The sequence below is a fragment of the Chelon labrosus genome (genome assembly GCF_963514085.1).
Source record: "Chelon labrosus genome assembly, chromosome: 24".
NCBI classification, from domain to species: domain Eukaryota; kingdom Metazoa; phylum Chordata; class Actinopteri; order Mugiliformes; family Mugilidae; genus Chelon; species Chelon labrosus.
In genome coordinates, this window is record NC_140357.1 from 4,839,771 (window position 1) to 4,856,606 (window position 16,836).

A 16,836-nucleotide genomic window follows, 5' to 3' on the forward strand; every position below is an offset into this window, starting at 1 on the left:
TTCGTTAATGTGTCCGTTCTCTGTTTCCTGGAGACGCTTTTCGGCGGGTTCTGTTGAAACGCTACCATAAATTTGCTCATAATAGCAACGACCATTTCCGGTTACATCTTTCGAAATAAAACCTCCACGCAACATAATTTTGAAGTGAAAAATAAATCAGACTCCGACATACCACTCTGAAAGGGTTCGTTTTTACAACTATATTTTTCAAAGCCGCTTTAATCGACTTTTATGACAAATATACATTCCAAATAAATAGAAAATATTTTTTACTGGATTTTTTTATTTTTTATTTTACGCAGCTTCTTCTATTGAATACCAAAGTTTACTGATACATTTGCAAATATTGTTTTGAGTACTTAAGTATTCATTTATCACACATTAACAATTTATTTCATTATCCAGTGTTGTCTTTTAACAACAGAGTAGATTTTCTTCTTAAATAATTTTACTTCTTTTCCTATTAACTTTTATTTACTAACTTCTACTTTGATTAGTTTTGGGCTTCCGTTTTATATATATTTTTTATAATTTTATTCATTTATTCTTGATAATCATGCAGTCTTTCAGAATCTGCAAGAAAAATGTGCTTTTACTTTGAAGGAGACAAGACGCCAGTCGTTGTCACATTCTTCCTTCCTCGTGCTAGCTTTGCTCAGCTTGTCAAAATGGCGTTGTTCAGAGTGGCATACAGGAGTTAGTTCGTATTATTCAGGCGGATTTATTAATTTATTGGGCGAAACAAGACGCGTTAGCCGCCTACAGCATGGCAACTCTGGATCAGAAATCACCCAATGTTCTTCTCCAGAGCCTCTGCTGCAGAATCACGGGGAAAAGCGAAGGTACATCAATCAACGCTAGCATGATCCGCGCTTGTCCACTACTCTTGTATTGAGAAAAGATCGCAGCGAGCTTCATTCAAAAAATTCATCATTTTGTTGTTTCTCCTCAGATCGCTAATCGCACATATTATACACATAATGCGAATATGTCGTATGAAATTTTTAGGCCGACTGGAAAATTCGGCGTGTAAATTTCACGTCAGTCAGACTTAATTTCATACATATTTAAACAATTTACACTACGTGCGCCGGCTCGACCCGGTGTGTTTTTCTGACAGGATATTGTAGAAAACGGTTGGAAGTTCACTGAAACAGCTAGCACCTAGCCTGTTAATCATTAGCCGAACTGAAGGTAGCATAGCATTTGTTTAATTGCTAGTTTTGCTCTAAACACGCTTAAATGGCACATTAAAAACTGAGCTGATCCAGAATTTGGTAGCTATCACTTTAGCTTAACGACACGTAGCGGCTCTCAGCCCCCGTAGCTGTCATCCAGTTGGCTTGATGCTGCACATCCCACTTAACAGCTTCATGTTATTCCCAGCTGTCACTATAATAAACCATCCTCTATGATATAGTGGTCCGTTCATGTAATCTGTGAGCTTGCCAGGCGCTTAGCATCCATGCTAATAATCAATGTAGAGTTGGCATGGCTAGTGGATGCAGCTGTATCTTGCTAGCTGCAGGCCCCTGCTGGGTGCAAGCATAACAGAGGAAAGATACTATGTTTGATGAGGAGGGATAAAGACACCTGCTGAATAATACCACTGTTTTTTAATCTTGATTTGATCGTGATTTTGTGGTCAGAGGCACCAAATATCTGAAGTTTATCCAGCCACATAGATTTTAGTTAATCTGTCCAGTGAATGAATACCACTATCCTAGTGTAAGTTCATCATCACAAGTTTGGGTCATTTGCCATAACTTTTAATGTTTACTATATTTGTGTTCATGCAGCTGAAGTCGCCCACCAATTCCAGTATGCGGTTCGAGTTATTGGCAGCAACTATGCCCCCACTTTTGAGCGAGACGAGTTCCTGGTGTCTGAGAAGATCAAGAAAGAACGTAAGTACTCCTCTTTGATCGCCACCATTGACGCGACCTCTGCAAACTTTTATAGTGTCCAAGGTAGCACCATTAGGGGGAGAACATTGATCCAAGCTTTGGTGCAGACATTGGAACAAAAATAGCGCTGGACTTACCGTACAGAGCGTTTGTTTGTCCCAGCTTTCAGGTGGACTTATGGGAACTGGATTTTTAAAGGTTTGCCTTGAAAGTAATTTAAACATTTAAATCAGTTTTGAAGCACATGAAGGTCACATACGCACCAACTCGTTGCACTTTCAAATCTCAAATAACCTCTTTGTGGAACGGTTTCTTTTTATTGTAAGAGACCCCTTTTCAGCAAAGCAACATTTCCAGCATTGATGTGTGTCTATTTTGTTGGTTGAATGAGTCAGAAGTGTGCGATACACCGCTAACAGAGTCGGCCTTTTTGCTGTTGCAGTATTGAAGCAGAGGCGAGAGGCGGATGCTGCTCTGTTCTCGGAGCTTCATAGGAAACTTCAGACACAGGTAGGTGTTTTGACCTTTTTAGTTTCCTCTTCCAGATACTAATTGTGTTTTGTTCATGAGTTGTTGTGTTTCTCTGCTTTTATCTTTATGGGATTGTTCAGGGTATTCTGAAGCATCGCTGGTCGGTTCTCTACCTTCTGCTCAGCCTCTCCGAAGACCCCCGCAAACCGTCCAGCAGGGTGAGGGTGAAGTCTTTTATAGAGTCGCTGTGGTCTCTTGTATTTTTGCTTTGTTTTGTTTTGGAACTCACCAAAGTCTGACCTCATCACTGACTTATTGTCCTTCCTAGGTTGGAAACTATGGGGCACTGTTTCCCCAAGCTCTCCCCAGGGACGCCCACTCCACCCCTTTCTACTGCACCCGTCCCCAGAGCCTGGCCCTCAGCTACGGGGAGAGGACCGCTGGCCTGTCAGCAAGTGTTGGAACCAGCGGGATTTCCAGTTTAGGAGTCTACACGCTGAACGGGCCCTCACCGACGCCACAATCATTGCTGGCTGGGTGAGTTATTACATATAAAATGAGCAACTTCTTCATTCTGAGTATAGTCAGCCTCACTGTCTGCAGGAAGTTTTTAATGGCATTTATTAACATCAAATATACTCTATTGTGAATCTTCTTTTTCGTCTTCCTTTTTCATACCTGGGTTGCTCGTCGGCTGTGTTCAAGCAGTTTTACCTGAGAGGCTGTGAGGGAAGCGGTGTTGTTAATCCGATTGTGTAAAAAGCCCCGCGCCAGATACAAGGAGCATCAGTTAGCGCTCGAAAATGAACTCACCTCTCAGCCTGACCTCTTATAACTCTGTTTTATGAGACATCAGAAGGCCATTTAATTCCATTTATCCTCATTAATAATGGAGGAGTCCTTCAGTTACAAATGACCATTGAGCTCACCTTTGAGCCGTGAAAGGGCAGTTCCTCACTTGGAGACATAAAAATGTTCTCCTGGCACTGAACTTGTAACACATACTCCGGAAAACACACAGCGTTAATGCCTTAATTATCCACAGACAAGCGCTGAGCTTGCTTCTGTGGAAGAGTTTATGGGCTCTTCCGTTGCCTAGACAGAAGTCGTAATGATAGAAGGCCTCTTGGATCTTTGAATAATACACATTACATCTGGTAGAATAATTTCAGAAGTACCAAAGTGACAGAAACTCGATACTCAACCTGATCCATTGTGAACATGACCTGTAAAACACTCTGACTGTTGACTATTGAATTTCAATGGGAGCACTAAATTTGGGTTCAAATCAGGACAAAACTGCGTGTTTGTTGGCACGAACCAGACCTCTGAGCTCTTTCCTGTGAAAACGAAACCCATACTGTATATATTAGAAGATCTAGTCTATAAATACGAAAACAAACAAACTAAATTTGATGTTTCGGCACCGACCAGATCATTGTCAGATGTTAGTAGAAGGAATTTTATTTCTGTGCGTTTCAGTCAACCCCCTCAGTCGGCGGCGACTCAGCCTCTGGGCTCACGGTTAGCCTGGACGCTTCCCGTAAGCTCCTCTCCTTCTTCCGCTCTGGCCCCGCCCACAACCCGGCCGCCCCTTGGTCCTCCGGTTCCGTCCACCAGAGTGGTCCGTCCTCGCCGAGATGGTGATGTAGCCGGTGAGTGACAGGTCCATTGCACTGAAAAAGATGACTTATTGTTGCAGCTGATACATAACAGGCAGAAGTAAATTTTGGATGAGAGGTGAAAGTTTGCCGCGCGTCTGAGAATGCTACAGTTTCATCGTGAGGTCCGAAAGCGCGGCCTGCATCTCCAGTTTCCACTAAACTCTGTGCCCTCTCCTCTTGCTGCAGGTGATGTCACAGAGGCAGCGCTGGTGCGAGACATCCTCTACGTCTTCCAGGGAATTGATGGCAAGTTCATCAAGATGAACGCCCAGGATAACTGCTACAAGATAGACAGCAAGGTACCTGAATCAGTTCAGCAGGTTGCACACATTACTTTTAGTAGCCAAACCGTGACCACAAGGTGAACGCAGGGATGTATTTCCTCCCAGGCGCAGATGAAGTAATATCCAGACTAAATGATATGATTTTGAGACTATTGTTGTTGATTGGAGTTTAAAAGAAAAGATTCAACAGATCAATATGAAGCTCTTTGGCTCCACGCCACATCGACCTCTCCTTCCTCTTTTCTTTTGTCTGTCCTGTCGATTTTTTTTTATTTCCCTCTCCTCCTCCTTTGGTCATATTATCGACGGAAAAGCCCTAGATGGAACTTGTCCCGTATTCCCCCCCGCTAAACATAGACTTGTGGTCAATCTGCTGACACCAGCCTTGATGGACGAAGGAGCCACCGAGGCCAGGGATAAATTAGTCAAGGATCGAGATATTTTGGATTCTTCTTTGGCCACTTAACCTCGCAGTGAGGCTCCCTGGATAAAAGGTTTTGTTAAGCCGATAAAAATTTAATGCAGCATTAAATGTCGACTCCTCTCCAGCTGGAAAGTCAGTCTGGTGCTGCAAGAAGGCCATGATGCCCGTTATAGGGGGTACCTCGTGTAAGTTACGGTAATAGACATAACTCGGAGCTTTTTAAAATGATCTCTGTGATGGACTTCTCCAAAGCCTCAACATGTCTACATATGAGAATCACATTTCAAGCTATTAAGAGCTGCTATTTGCACAGCTTGTTGATTGTTTCTGGTGCATCCACTTATGTTTGACCTCTAAATGTTCCTGTTGTGCTGGGAAAGTATCGGCACGTTAAAGATGTTGATGAAACAACATGTGTTGTAATGAGTTCTGTCCCTCACTAGGTGGTGCTGTGCAAGTCCCTGAGGGACACCAGCAGCAGACTGGCTGAACTGGGCTGGCTCCACAACAAGGTCAGGAAGTACACCGACGCCAGGAGCCTTGACCGGGCCTTTGGATTGGTTGGACAGGTGTGTATGCATTTGCCAAATGTATAAAATTTCCTCTTTGTGCGTTTTTTTTTTATTGCTATTTCTTTTTTATCCCCTCCTCTCCCCTCAGAGCTTCTGTGCCTCGCTCCACCAGGAACTAAAGGAGTACTACAGGCTCCTCTCTGTCCTCCACTCACAGGTAAACATCACTAATGTCCAGAGATCCACATCATTAAAGCAGTTACTTCAAATAAATAATAAACTCTTTGTTATGTAGTTGCAGGTAGAGGATGACCAGGGGGTGAACGTGTGCACAGAGAGCGGCTTGACTCTCAGGAGGCTGCTGGTCTGGATGTACGACCCCAAAGTTCGTCTCAAAACGCTGGCCGCCCTCGTCGACTTCTGCCAAGGTGAGCTGGTTGTCCGCTCTGGCCTGCGTTAGCGTGTCGTGTCCGGTTTAACACACTATATCGAGCGCGGCATTTAAGCGTCTGGTTAATAGGAATGTACCTGGTCTGTGTGTGGCGCAGGTCGTAAGGGAGGCGAGCTGGCCTCAGCAGTCCACTCCTACGGGAAAACGGGAGACCCACAGATGAGAGCGCTGGTTCAGCACATCCTCAGCCTGGTGTCACACCCCATCCTCAACTTCCTATACAGGTGGATATACGACGGAGAGCTGGAAGATACTTACCATGAGGTACTGGCACTTTCTCACCTTTTACGTGCATACGTGTTTTTGAAAAGCTCTCGACAAAGCCTGTGACTCTCCTCACACAATATACTCGGGTTATAATCAGCGCAGAGCAGAGAGAGGGCCTCCCTGAGGTCTTTTTCACAAGAGAAACCGAGAATTTACTGCTCGTTTCTGGAACATTGTTCGCTTCAGCCGCTCTGACGTTTGACCCCAATGAGAAAGAACATTACGGAGAGGAGGAGGAGGGAGGAGAGAGCGACGGGAATAAAGAAGGAGAGGAGAGGCGGGACAGCCTCTTAAATGAGAACTGATGAGAGGAGTGTAATGGAGAACACAGTGATGGATGTGTCTCCTTTACTTCTCCCCGCCCTTCCTCTCGTTCTGTTTCTCTCTCTGTATTTATGTGTCCGGCACCAAGCATTAGCTCAGGACTTTTAAGTGCTGTGTTTAAGAACACGGAGATAAAGTCATTGGTCGTTTCGGGAGGGAAATTACCCTGGAGATCTCACACACATTAACACACATAGTAAACAACAGTTAATTACAAATGAATAAATGAGAAGACACAGGTTGGTTGTCTCCCTGCAGAGACACATGTTGGTATTTGCTTCATCTTTTTGGCAAATCACCAACCATTTAAAAAATCTATTTTTATCAAGTCCTAGAGGAATTTAACTCGACTGTGACATACACATTATTGCACTCATAAGCTCATAAACAGAGGGACAGTCGGAAATGTATCGGCATACATGGAGCGCACGGCCTTCAGCGCGTCCATTAGCCGAGGCACTCCCCTCTGGAATAAATGCACAATCTAAGTGAATGTGACAAAGGAGAAAAACCTCTGTCATGAACTGCACACTCTGTCTGTAGGCCTACTTGTTCAACTTTACATTAGACTCCAAATCAATCTGAGGCGCACAGGGAGCGCCCTGTTATTGTATTACGCTGTACAAATTCTATTAAACGCAGTCGAGTAAACAAAACTTCCCATCGTGTGTCTAGTTCTTCGTCGCGTCGGATCCCAACGTGAAGACGGACCGGCTGTGGCACGACAAGTACTCTCTCAGGAAGTCGATGATCCCCTCGTTCATCACCATGGATCAGGCCCGCAAGGTACGCGCGCTGTCGTAGAAGTCTTTCCTTATTACCGCAAATGCAGCCGAGACAAAAACGACGACAAAAACACATTTGTTCTCATTTTTTCCCCCCTCCTCCAGGTTCTGCTGATCGGTAAATCCATTAACTTCCTGCATCAGGTTTGTCACGACAGAACGCCGCCGGGCAAAATCACTCCAGCGTCCAAATCCGCAGACACTCCTAAAGATGGTGAGCGTCTTCGTTTGTCATAGTAAACAACAGTTGAAGTTATAACATCAAAGCAAATAGTACTATTAGCTATTAGAGAACTCTTTGATTCAACAGTAAAATCCAAAGAAACAGGCAAACTAATGACGTCACTGACCAATAAGAAGCCTCCTTTCCTTGTTCGCCCTCGTCGTATTGATTATCATATTGACGTGTGCTAGTAGACTGGTGGTGATCGATGCGCTTACCGCTCGCTGGCCTCATCCTTCCCTCCTTTTTGACTGCGGAAGAAAGAGGTATACTTAGCCGTATTCTATCGATCGAGACCACGGGACTTCATCTGAACTGTTTGATCTGTAGCGTTCGCTGTGCGAGCTGAAGGGCGTCGCGGAGGATGTTTGCATGGCTGACCCTGAGTCCAGTCAATAGGTGTATTTGTTTCCACGATGTGAAACAGTAGCTAAATGCTTTTAAAAGATATTTATCAATGTAATTTCGGTCCGTTTTAGAGTAATACCAGCCGTTAATACTTGCGTCCTTTGTCTCCGCTCTCCAAGCTGCAGAGCTGCTGTCAGACCTGGAGGGGGCCTTTCAGGAGAAAATTGACGCGGCCTACTTTGACACCAGCAAATACCTGCTGGACGTCCTCAACCGCAACTACCTGTTGCTGGAGCACCTGCAGGCCATGAGGAGATACCTCCTGCTGGGCCAGGGAGACTTCATCAGACACCTCATGGACCTGCTAAAGTAAGACCTCCTTTTCACTTGCAACACGTCTAAGCTTTCTGGTTCACTGCATTTACATATAAAGTTGAATTTTGTCGCAATTGTTTTGTCCCAGACCTGAGCTTGCTCGTCCCGCCACCACGTTATACCAGCACAACCTGACTGGTATCTTGGAGACGGCAGTCAGAGCCACCAACGCGCAGTTCGACAATGCAGAGATCCTGAAGAGGCTGGATGTACGCCTGCTTGAGGTACGATGCAATGTTAATAACATGGCAGGATAATTTAGTCACAGTATTTCTCACCTTACCAACGTGTCTTTTGTTACCTCCAGGTGTCTCCTGGTGATACAGGCTGGGATGTTTTCAGTCTGGACTACCACGTCGATGGACCCATCGCAACGGTAACGCGCTCGACTCCTCGTACAGCACAATAATGTGTTGTGTTTTTGGCTCTGCAGAATATTTGCGCTTTAATATCCACTTGTTAATGTTCTGTATCTGCGGCAGGTGTTTACAAGGGAGTGCATGGGCCACTACCTGCGTGTTTTCAACTTCCTGTGGCGGGCCAAGAGGATGGAGTACACGCTGACCGACATCTGGAAGGGACAGATGTGTAATGCCAAGCTCCTCAAAACCATGCCGGGTACGTAAACACAAACACACACTTTGTTTTCAAGGATCTGACATCTGCTCAATGTAAGTTAACTTATTTAATTATGAGGAATCGGAGTTAATGCAGGGGAAAAAGCGATTTTGAACAGAAAAACAACAAAATCTAATCCATACGGTGATTAAAAAGCAAGCGCATGCATCCATATACATAAGCACTTTATAATAATAATACTATGCATAACAGTTCTAGTTCAATGGAGGCTCTTTGTGTACTTTTTATTACTATTATTATTATTTTTTTTTAAAATAGGCATTCAAACTATTTTTTTTAAAAGCCTGTAGTTACGTTGCTCGTCCTTTTGCCCTCCAGAGCTGTCCGGCGTGCTGCACCAGTGTCACATCCTGGCTTCCGAGATGGTCCACTTCATCCACCAAATGCAGTACTACATCACCTTTGAGGTCAGGCCCATTAGCAGTGCTGCTGCCACAGGCTGTAAAACATCAGGAAAAAGTAGCAATTACACAAGAGGGCGATGTGCTGTGTCTGTTAAAGGCAGCGCTGCATGACTCTGATTTATAGTATCAGCAGGGGACTTGAAGCGAGTGATATTAGCTCTGTTTTAAAAGGGTTGAAGTTGCATACCTTACAAGAGAAAGTGGAACTATACAGAAAGTCAGAGATTATTATTTTTTTTTTTTTAACCACTTTATGGGAAGGTTTTAATTCACATTGATGTCTGTGTGTGTAGGTGTTGGAGTGCTCCTGGGACGAACTGTGGAACAAAGTGCAGCAGGCTCAGGACCTGGACCACATCATCGCCGCCCACGACGTCTTCCTGGACACCATCATCTCAAGATGCCTGCTGGACAATAACAGCAGGGTAACACAAATATTATTTGTTATTTTTGTTCCTTTTTTTTTTGTTTCTCACATTTCTGTGATTAAACCTCTATTTCGATCCGTCTGTCCAGTCTCTTTTGAACCAGCTGAGGGCCATATTCGACCAGATCATCGAGTTTCAGAGTGCCCAGGACTCCCTCTACCGCTCAGCTCTGGAGGAGCTCACCCTGCGACTGCAGTATGAAGAGAAGATTCAGCAGAGGACAGAGGAGGTAATAGAAGAAGAGGCTACAAAGAAGAAAAGGATGTTAGGTGAATGATACTGTAATTTAATACACGTCTACCTGCTGATTCAGGGTCAGTGGGGAGTGACGGCCGAACAGGAAGCGGAGGAGAAGAAGAGGATTCAGGAGTTCCAGGAAACCATACCAAAGATGCGCTCCCAGCTCCGCATCCTCACGCATTTCTACCAGGTAACAGTCCCGTTCACACCCTGGAGCGGGCATTTGCATTTTCTGCCTCATTTGGCTGTAGATTCTTCTCCCTTTTGGTTTACCCTTTTTTGTTTTGTCATATCTCCCACCTCGTCCTCTCAGAGCATCGTCCAGCAGTTCCTGGTGCTGCTGATGACCAGTATAGATGAGAGCCTGCGCTTCCTGAGCTTCAGACTGGACTTCAATGAGCACTACAGGTGTGACTTTCAAAACTACAAACGCAAAAAAAAACTCCTAAAACAATCTGTAGGGAACGGTTAATCCCATTAAATCTCTCTCCCGTCGTGTTAGATCTAGAAAAGTGTCGTCCGTGTATTTCAAAATAAGAGCACAGTCTGTAATTTTTCCTTTCAGTCTCTGTCACTACCACATAAAGTTGCTCACAGGCAGCAAAGACATCTGCACCCCAGTCATGCAGTAATAGAATAATTAGATGTAGTTTTCCTAAGCTGAAAGAAAACTACAAATTGTTCAACATGTCTTAAAGGTGCTTGTCACTGAACATATCCTAGCAGCTGTCTTTAAGTCACTTTGAAGCCTAACTATCTGGCTTTGTGACTGGTTTCAGATACATTTAATATCCAGTAATCTGTTCGTTTGAACTTGTTTGAAAACAGCAGCTGTTTTAATTGTTGTTTACTTGATAAGAAATATCTTTCACCTTTCCTTGTGTTTTATTCAGTTCAGAATTTTATCTATATAGCGTCAATAACAATCCAAAAAGTTGCTCAATTTACTGCCAACCCCTGGGAAGTTTCCTTTTAGTTGACATTTTGTGAATATCAGTAAGACATTTCTTGTTTAACAGACTTCAGAGAAAACTGACTATCACGTTGTAACTGACTCCTCTACAGGGCCAGAGAGCCGCGACTGCGCGCCTCGCTAGGCGCCACCCGAGGGCGACGACCCTCAAATATCTGACATGACGACGGACGACGATTACGATGACGGCACTGACAAAACAAATCGAGACTGAGGTGTGACACCACCGAGACGGGCCGAGTAGCGGACTTTTAAGCGTGTCGAAGTGATGTCATGCCTCTGCTGCGGTGTCGCGGCATCAACGGTCGCCAAGCAGCGACTTCAGAGCGGGATCACGAAGGAATAAAGTTCAGTCAATTTAACTTTTAAGAGCTTGGCGCAAACGAAACCGAGTGCTCAACATTCGGCAAGAGGTAAACGAACGCTGATGCCCCCGAGTCACACACGGCCACCTCACATGGCATGCCTTATTAAACGAGAAAAACAGAAAAAAAAATATCTTTTTCTCTCAGTGTGGTTGCCAAATCTCGCCCCAACACACCGAATATATGTACATAGAGTTTATGCAAAAGTGTATGTTCGTGTAAATGCATCTTCAGCACCTGTGGCTTTCCATGTTCTCGCTAGGATTCGACCGATACGAGCCTGATATTGATATTTTTTCACATTTCTATTCGTAGCAGTTACTAAAATTATTTTTATTCAATAATAACAGAGTGTTTCTGCTGGAGTTCTGTTCTTATTAAAGTGGGGAAAAATACAATCTGAAAACTGTATGTACTCATATTTAATATTTATGATCAGTATTGGCAGTGCGTATATCGGTCTAACCCTAGTCAACGCCTCTCCTACTTAAAATCCAGGGTTTTTTAGTGTCAGGTCAGCTTGATCACAATCTTATATTCTGAGTTACACACAAAAGCTGTTCTATTACCTTCTTTATTCACATCTAACATTAACATAACATCGATGCGTGCCGATTTTTAACCAAACGTAGCTGTTGGTCGACCTCAGAGCAGGAAGATAGGCTCCCTAACTGAGAATTAACCGATGTAAAGAATGTCATGAAGGGTTAGTATTTACGCGTGGGCTCTCCTCTATTTACTTTACAGATTGTAGTTTTATGGCTGCGTGAGATATGGATCATGTTAAAGACACAACAACCACAACAACCTCACTTCTTCTTATCACTGCATAAACCACAGGAACTATAAGTGCTCAGAGTTTTTTTTTTTAAAATGAAGTGTAAATAGTCCGTGTTGAAATGATCTTTTGTTATGAAAGTTAACGTGGGCAGTTTATTTTCTGAATCGAGTCTATTCAGACAATATAAAGATGGAAACAAGGATGTTGTAAGTGTGCGCGTACGAGACAGTATTTAAAGTAAGTTTCAGAAGGCATCATTTCAAAGGGGATATAAGAACGTTTGTTCAAGTTCAACAAGTCTTCTTCCTGTTCTAATGACCCTTATAACCTTTGGATTTTTTTGGGTAGAAGTCTGTATGACAGTCGCAGTTCTTTGCTTTAAACACCGAAGACTATCACAAAAATAATAGAGATTTAAGTTTTTTAACTCAAGTTTTGACTCAAAAGTGAAACTTTAACATCTGTTTCAGCTTAAACATGACTAATCAGCAGAGTGTTATATGTATGGAGGCACCAAACTGCCACAATTAAAAAATATATATAATAATAATCAATTAATATGCCATTAGATGCACCAAAAATACTAAAAAATAAATAAAATAAAATCCAGGAAAATAATAAAAATATAAAATGTGACATACATATACATATATTTCTTGTTAATTTTGCGTTTGTGTTTATTTATATTAGTTTATCAATTATAAATCCTCATAAACAGAAATAAATAAGTTTGGGAAAATAAATATATTAACAAATACAGACTAAAAATAATTAAATTAAAGTGAAATTAAGGAAAAAGGGAATTAACACATCAGATTGATTCGTGTATTTATTTTTAATATTACTTGGGTCCATTTAACAGCATATTAATTAACTACTATTTTTTTTATTTTGGTAGTTTTGGTCAGTAAATGTACGTTCCTGTTCTAGTTTACATCAAAACGCTCAGATGTTTCTCAGTCTTTTTAATCGTCAAAACATACAATCACTGATGAATGTTGATCTCAACCTGTAGAAGTTCGGATCCTTAAAATATATATACATATAAAATTTCAGTTTGGGCTTTGTCAGTCAGCTATGGTTAGCGAAAGAAAACAGAAATAAGTTTACTCCTGCCGTTTAACAAACTATATTTCCGTTTAAATTGTCCCTTTTGGTGGAGCAGTCCAGGAACAGATATCCTCCAACGTCAGGCCTCGAGTCTCTGTTCACAGACTGATATCCGTCTACCTAAATGTGCGTGCAGTGACGTTCCAGATTTGTTTGTCGACTTTGATTTCGGTCGTCAGTCAAACAAATGGGTGCTGTATATGGTCTGTAGACCACATAACTGCTTTTTGACAATGAACTCCTTCATATTCACGTATAACAAAACAAAAAAAAAGCAAACAGAACCTGTGTCAGCACTGTTTATGTCTGTATAGCACATGATGTATAGATAATAGGGATTAAAACGATCCCACTTTTCTTTAATAAAATGCTTTTCTTTTTTTTATTTATATTGACTGTGTCTTCTGGTTACTTGACTTCAATCTGCGGTGGGAGTTCTGCTTGAATGTGCTTCAACCTACTGCAACCTCCTGGTAATAATAAGTCGAAGATTGTTCCCTTCATCTGACCTGGAAAGATTTCGGTTTGTCAAGGGCACGTCCCATAATGCAACACAGTAGCTTCCTTTAATTCAGACCCTACTTTGTGAACACATCTCTCCTTTCAATTTCACGCGCTATAACACAATATGTGGCAAAGTTGACTCTTCTGTAGTTGGATGTAAACCATAGTTTGTATTTTGTAAAGTGTGTTTTTTCGTTTAGTTGCTCATAAATGAACAATAAGTGTATGCTCATACGCCAGAAAGTGATCCCATAGTAAGCTTATTTTGTTTTAGATTGAGCAATACACAAGTTCAGCCACTAGAGGGCGGAGCAGCCTCTCTTTTCCTGCATCCTTTCTCTTCCAGCTGTCTCATCGCCCTTCCTTTAGATTCTTCAGTATGTTGAGCCTGCAATTATATAAAATCTGATCATTTTCATGCCACTCTCCCGTCCTGCGTAAGTGTAGTCATAGATGCAAAATGTTCCACGTCTCCAGATCTCATTCCACACAAACTACCCGCACGGCCTTTTTGTATATATTAATTCTGTCTGCTTTCATTCCTCCCTCAAAAACCAATCCCGTCCGCGAGTCAATCAAACAGTCGCTGGATTGCGTACGCCCCCGTGTAAATGCCTGTTTACTTGGCCAGAGAGCCATTTATTCAGGCTCATATAAGACAGCCTCTCATCTTCGGGGATAACGCTTTGAGAAAATTGTCAATTTGGGGAGCCAGAGTACGGAGAGGCTGGGAGTCTCGACTGCTCAGCTGGAACAGACAGGCTGCCCGGGGTCTTCACATTTTTCTTCCTTTGTGCGCGCACGTGGCGCTGTATCTGAGAATATATGGAGGTGTTTGTCAGCGCGTTGGTCCGTTTCTTCCAGTATTCCCAGCGCTCCCCGTGTCATTTTTCTTTTCCTCTGCAAAAATAGCCTGACCTTTATATTGAACGAGGCCTCCCTGACAAACTGACCCGGTATCAGCTCATTCTCCGTGTGTCAGGGGTCTTGAGAGTTTCTGACAGCCTTGGACGTGTTCACTTGCAGTTGCCGCAGGCCACAAAACCCTTATTTCTTCTTGGGCTCTCAAAGAACGAGCGACGCCGAGCATTTTGATTGTTTACCCGTCTAAACAAGCAGCTTTATTTCCTCGCGATGCATCTCAAACGTGTGCGGGCACCTCTGTCCCTGATGTCTGTGTCCTGGTGCGGTGAACCCTCACTGATACCTGGTAAACAGATGCAGCTGTACTTCCACCAGCCTCAGGGCTCGTGGTCACACGGAGGTCACAGTGAGATATTCCCTCCAGGCCTGTAGCGAAGAATGAGGACGCGGGGGCCAAGAGTTTGTTTTGTTTCTTCAGAAAAGCTGGTATGTAAATGTTGAAGTATGTTTCAGTTTAACATCTTTGTGCCAACCAAGTCAAAACCATGAATATGGCAATAGACATCTTTTACATACTGAAATTAATTAATCTCTTGTTGTATCTCATTGAGCTATGGAAGCCAATTTGTGCCAGTTTTATAAAAAAGAAAAAAAAAGCCACGACTTGACTTCCCAAAATAATGAGTTAGTCCTTCAAACTAATCAGTTAGTGTCTCAAAATGAATAGCCCAAGGTACAGTTGTTCTTTTATATAAGTTTTAATATATTGAGAGGCTAGGTCATTTTCACTTTTTTTGTTTGCATTCTCATTGTAATTCCTTTTTTTTTTATCATGCTGGCATGAATGGGCCTCCATATATTATAATATATTAATAATATGTTATACCATTCTTCTTATCTAACTTACGGCAGTAAGCCAAATAGGAGTTTAGGAGTTTATAACATTAAAGTTTTCCAATTATGTGAACTAATGGAGTCCCATGAATGCATCATGTGTTAAGTAAAAGCAGGATAGCTGATTAAATCCCGGCGTTTAGTTTTCACAGGACAACAGAGCCGCCAATTTCCCCCAGCAGCAGCCTTTATTCAACTCCGCCTGACCCGCGGAAACAAAGCGACGGGACCGACTGTCATATTGTCATTTCCCATAATGCATTAGCCATGCCGCAAACGCATGAATGCGAGCTGGAGAATAGCCTGCCAGCCGTTCTGTACTCTCTCTTTCTGTCCCCCCATTATATTCCCGGTGAATGTCATTAAAGAAAAAAGCCGGTTCATTTCCCCGTGACTGACTCGGGCCCTGATCTTCCACCGCCCGACCTTCCAACTATGAGGTGAGAGACGGGCGGGGGAGAGAAAGAAATCTGGGTGTGTTGTCAAGCCATGAACAGACAGCTGACATTTAATGGCATTTCTGGCAGCAGGTGTATTTGAAAGAATCTTATCAAAAGGATGAATTCTTGTCGCTCCTTTTTATCCCCGTTGTCTCAGACGACTGCCAGATGGACCCAGGGTTTGGTGTGTACATCGTCCACTACAATGCAGAAAGCACAGACGAGGATTGCAACAGATGCAACTCCTGCTCCTTGAAGGCCGCAATTTGAAAAATCTTCTCCTTTGTTCACAGTTTGCTTTAACAAGAGTCTTGAGGATAGATATGCGGAATTAATTGGACATTTGCATTTGTTGGATTTTAATGAGGCTAATTAGTTGACGATAGTTGCCCGCATACAGAACAAGGTGTGAGAACTACTCCGAGCGGCGGATGCTGTAATTGTCCCCTCATCCGGCCCAGAAACTTTCACCTTTTGAAGTGGTTTCCCAGGTTAGAGTTCCACTAATTTTGGCCGTCTAATTAAACCGTGAGAGGAACTGAGGAACGCGCTTTGTTGCCGTTCTTGCTCTGATTATGACGCCGGGCGCCGTGTTCCAAAATTAGACCAAATGAAATGTACAAGGCAGATCCCCACGGTCATTATTTGTAACTACTTGAAGCTGTCAGGAACATCCAAATCACACAATCCCACACAGCGATCCTGTAAAGAACCATCTCTTCTATTTAGTTGTTTCTGGAGAAACGAAGGATAAAGTTTTTGGGGATGTAAACCGCTTGATTATTTTATTTAGCGTTCATGCAAACTGGTAAATCTTTGATCAAATATGTCTCGATTTGTAAGCGTCCAGTGTCAGTCAGGTGCGACTGTGTTGAAACAAAAGAGATCGCAGCAGTGTTACGGTCTGATCACATGCAGCTTTTCCCTCCGATCTTTGAAGTCCCTCTGAAAGGTGCCCGTGTTCCTTCAGTTCTTCAGAAGGTACAAAATTGCAAGCATTGCATTAGCACTTGAAGCGGCGGCTCAGGAGAGGCAGTGATTTAATCTTTTTAAACTCTTTCAGTTGTTGACAGCTGAAATTATTAGGAGCGAAGCGTATCTGAGATTTAAAAATAAAACGGGACTCGGAGAAAATTGAGAAACTAAAGATAAGACCGGG

The 16,836-nt window shown here is 42.9% G+C and overlaps 1 protein-coding gene across 1 annotated transcript; it reads left to right on the top strand.

Annotated features, from left to right (window-relative positions):
• The first annotated feature begins 631 nt into the window (after window positions 1-631).
• Window positions 632-13,364, top strand: tubgcp3 (tubulin gamma complex component 3). Its single transcript, XM_084574671.1, has 23 exons — window positions 632-842; window positions 1,800-1,907; window positions 2,350-2,417; window positions 2,519-2,596; window positions 2,707-2,915; window positions 3,861-4,033; window positions 4,229-4,341; window positions 5,194-5,319; window positions 5,411-5,479; window positions 5,558-5,690; window positions 5,811-5,977; window positions 6,980-7,090; window positions 7,195-7,303; window positions 7,840-8,029; window positions 8,124-8,259; window positions 8,343-8,411; window positions 8,518-8,653; window positions 8,993-9,081; window positions 9,372-9,503; window positions 9,595-9,735; window positions 9,820-9,936; window positions 10,060-10,154; window positions 10,812-13,364. Exons 1-23 carry the CDS (start codon window positions 767-769, stop codon window positions 10,876-10,878), a joined length of 2,712 nt encoding a protein of 903 aa, XP_084430797.1. The 5' UTR covers window positions 632-766; the 3' UTR covers window positions 10,879-13,364.
• Window positions 13,365-16,836: the final 3,472 nt, after the last annotated feature.

What these genes read in the sequence shown, in the direction of transcription:
- tubgcp3 (XM_084574671.1), top strand. Translation starts at nt 767, where the DNA reads ATGGCAACTCTGGATCAGAAATCACCCAATGTTCTTCTCCAGAGCCTC. An exon ending in AATCACGGGGAAAAGCGAAG is followed by an intron (nt 843 to 1,799) that starts GTACATCAATCA and finishes GTGTTCATGCAG; the next exon opens with CTGAAGTCGCCCACCAATTC. An exon ending in AGTACTACATCACCTTTGAG is followed by an intron (nt 9,082 to 9,371) that starts GTCAGGCCCATT and finishes CTGTGTGTGTAG; the next exon opens with GTGTTGGAGTGCTCCTGGGA.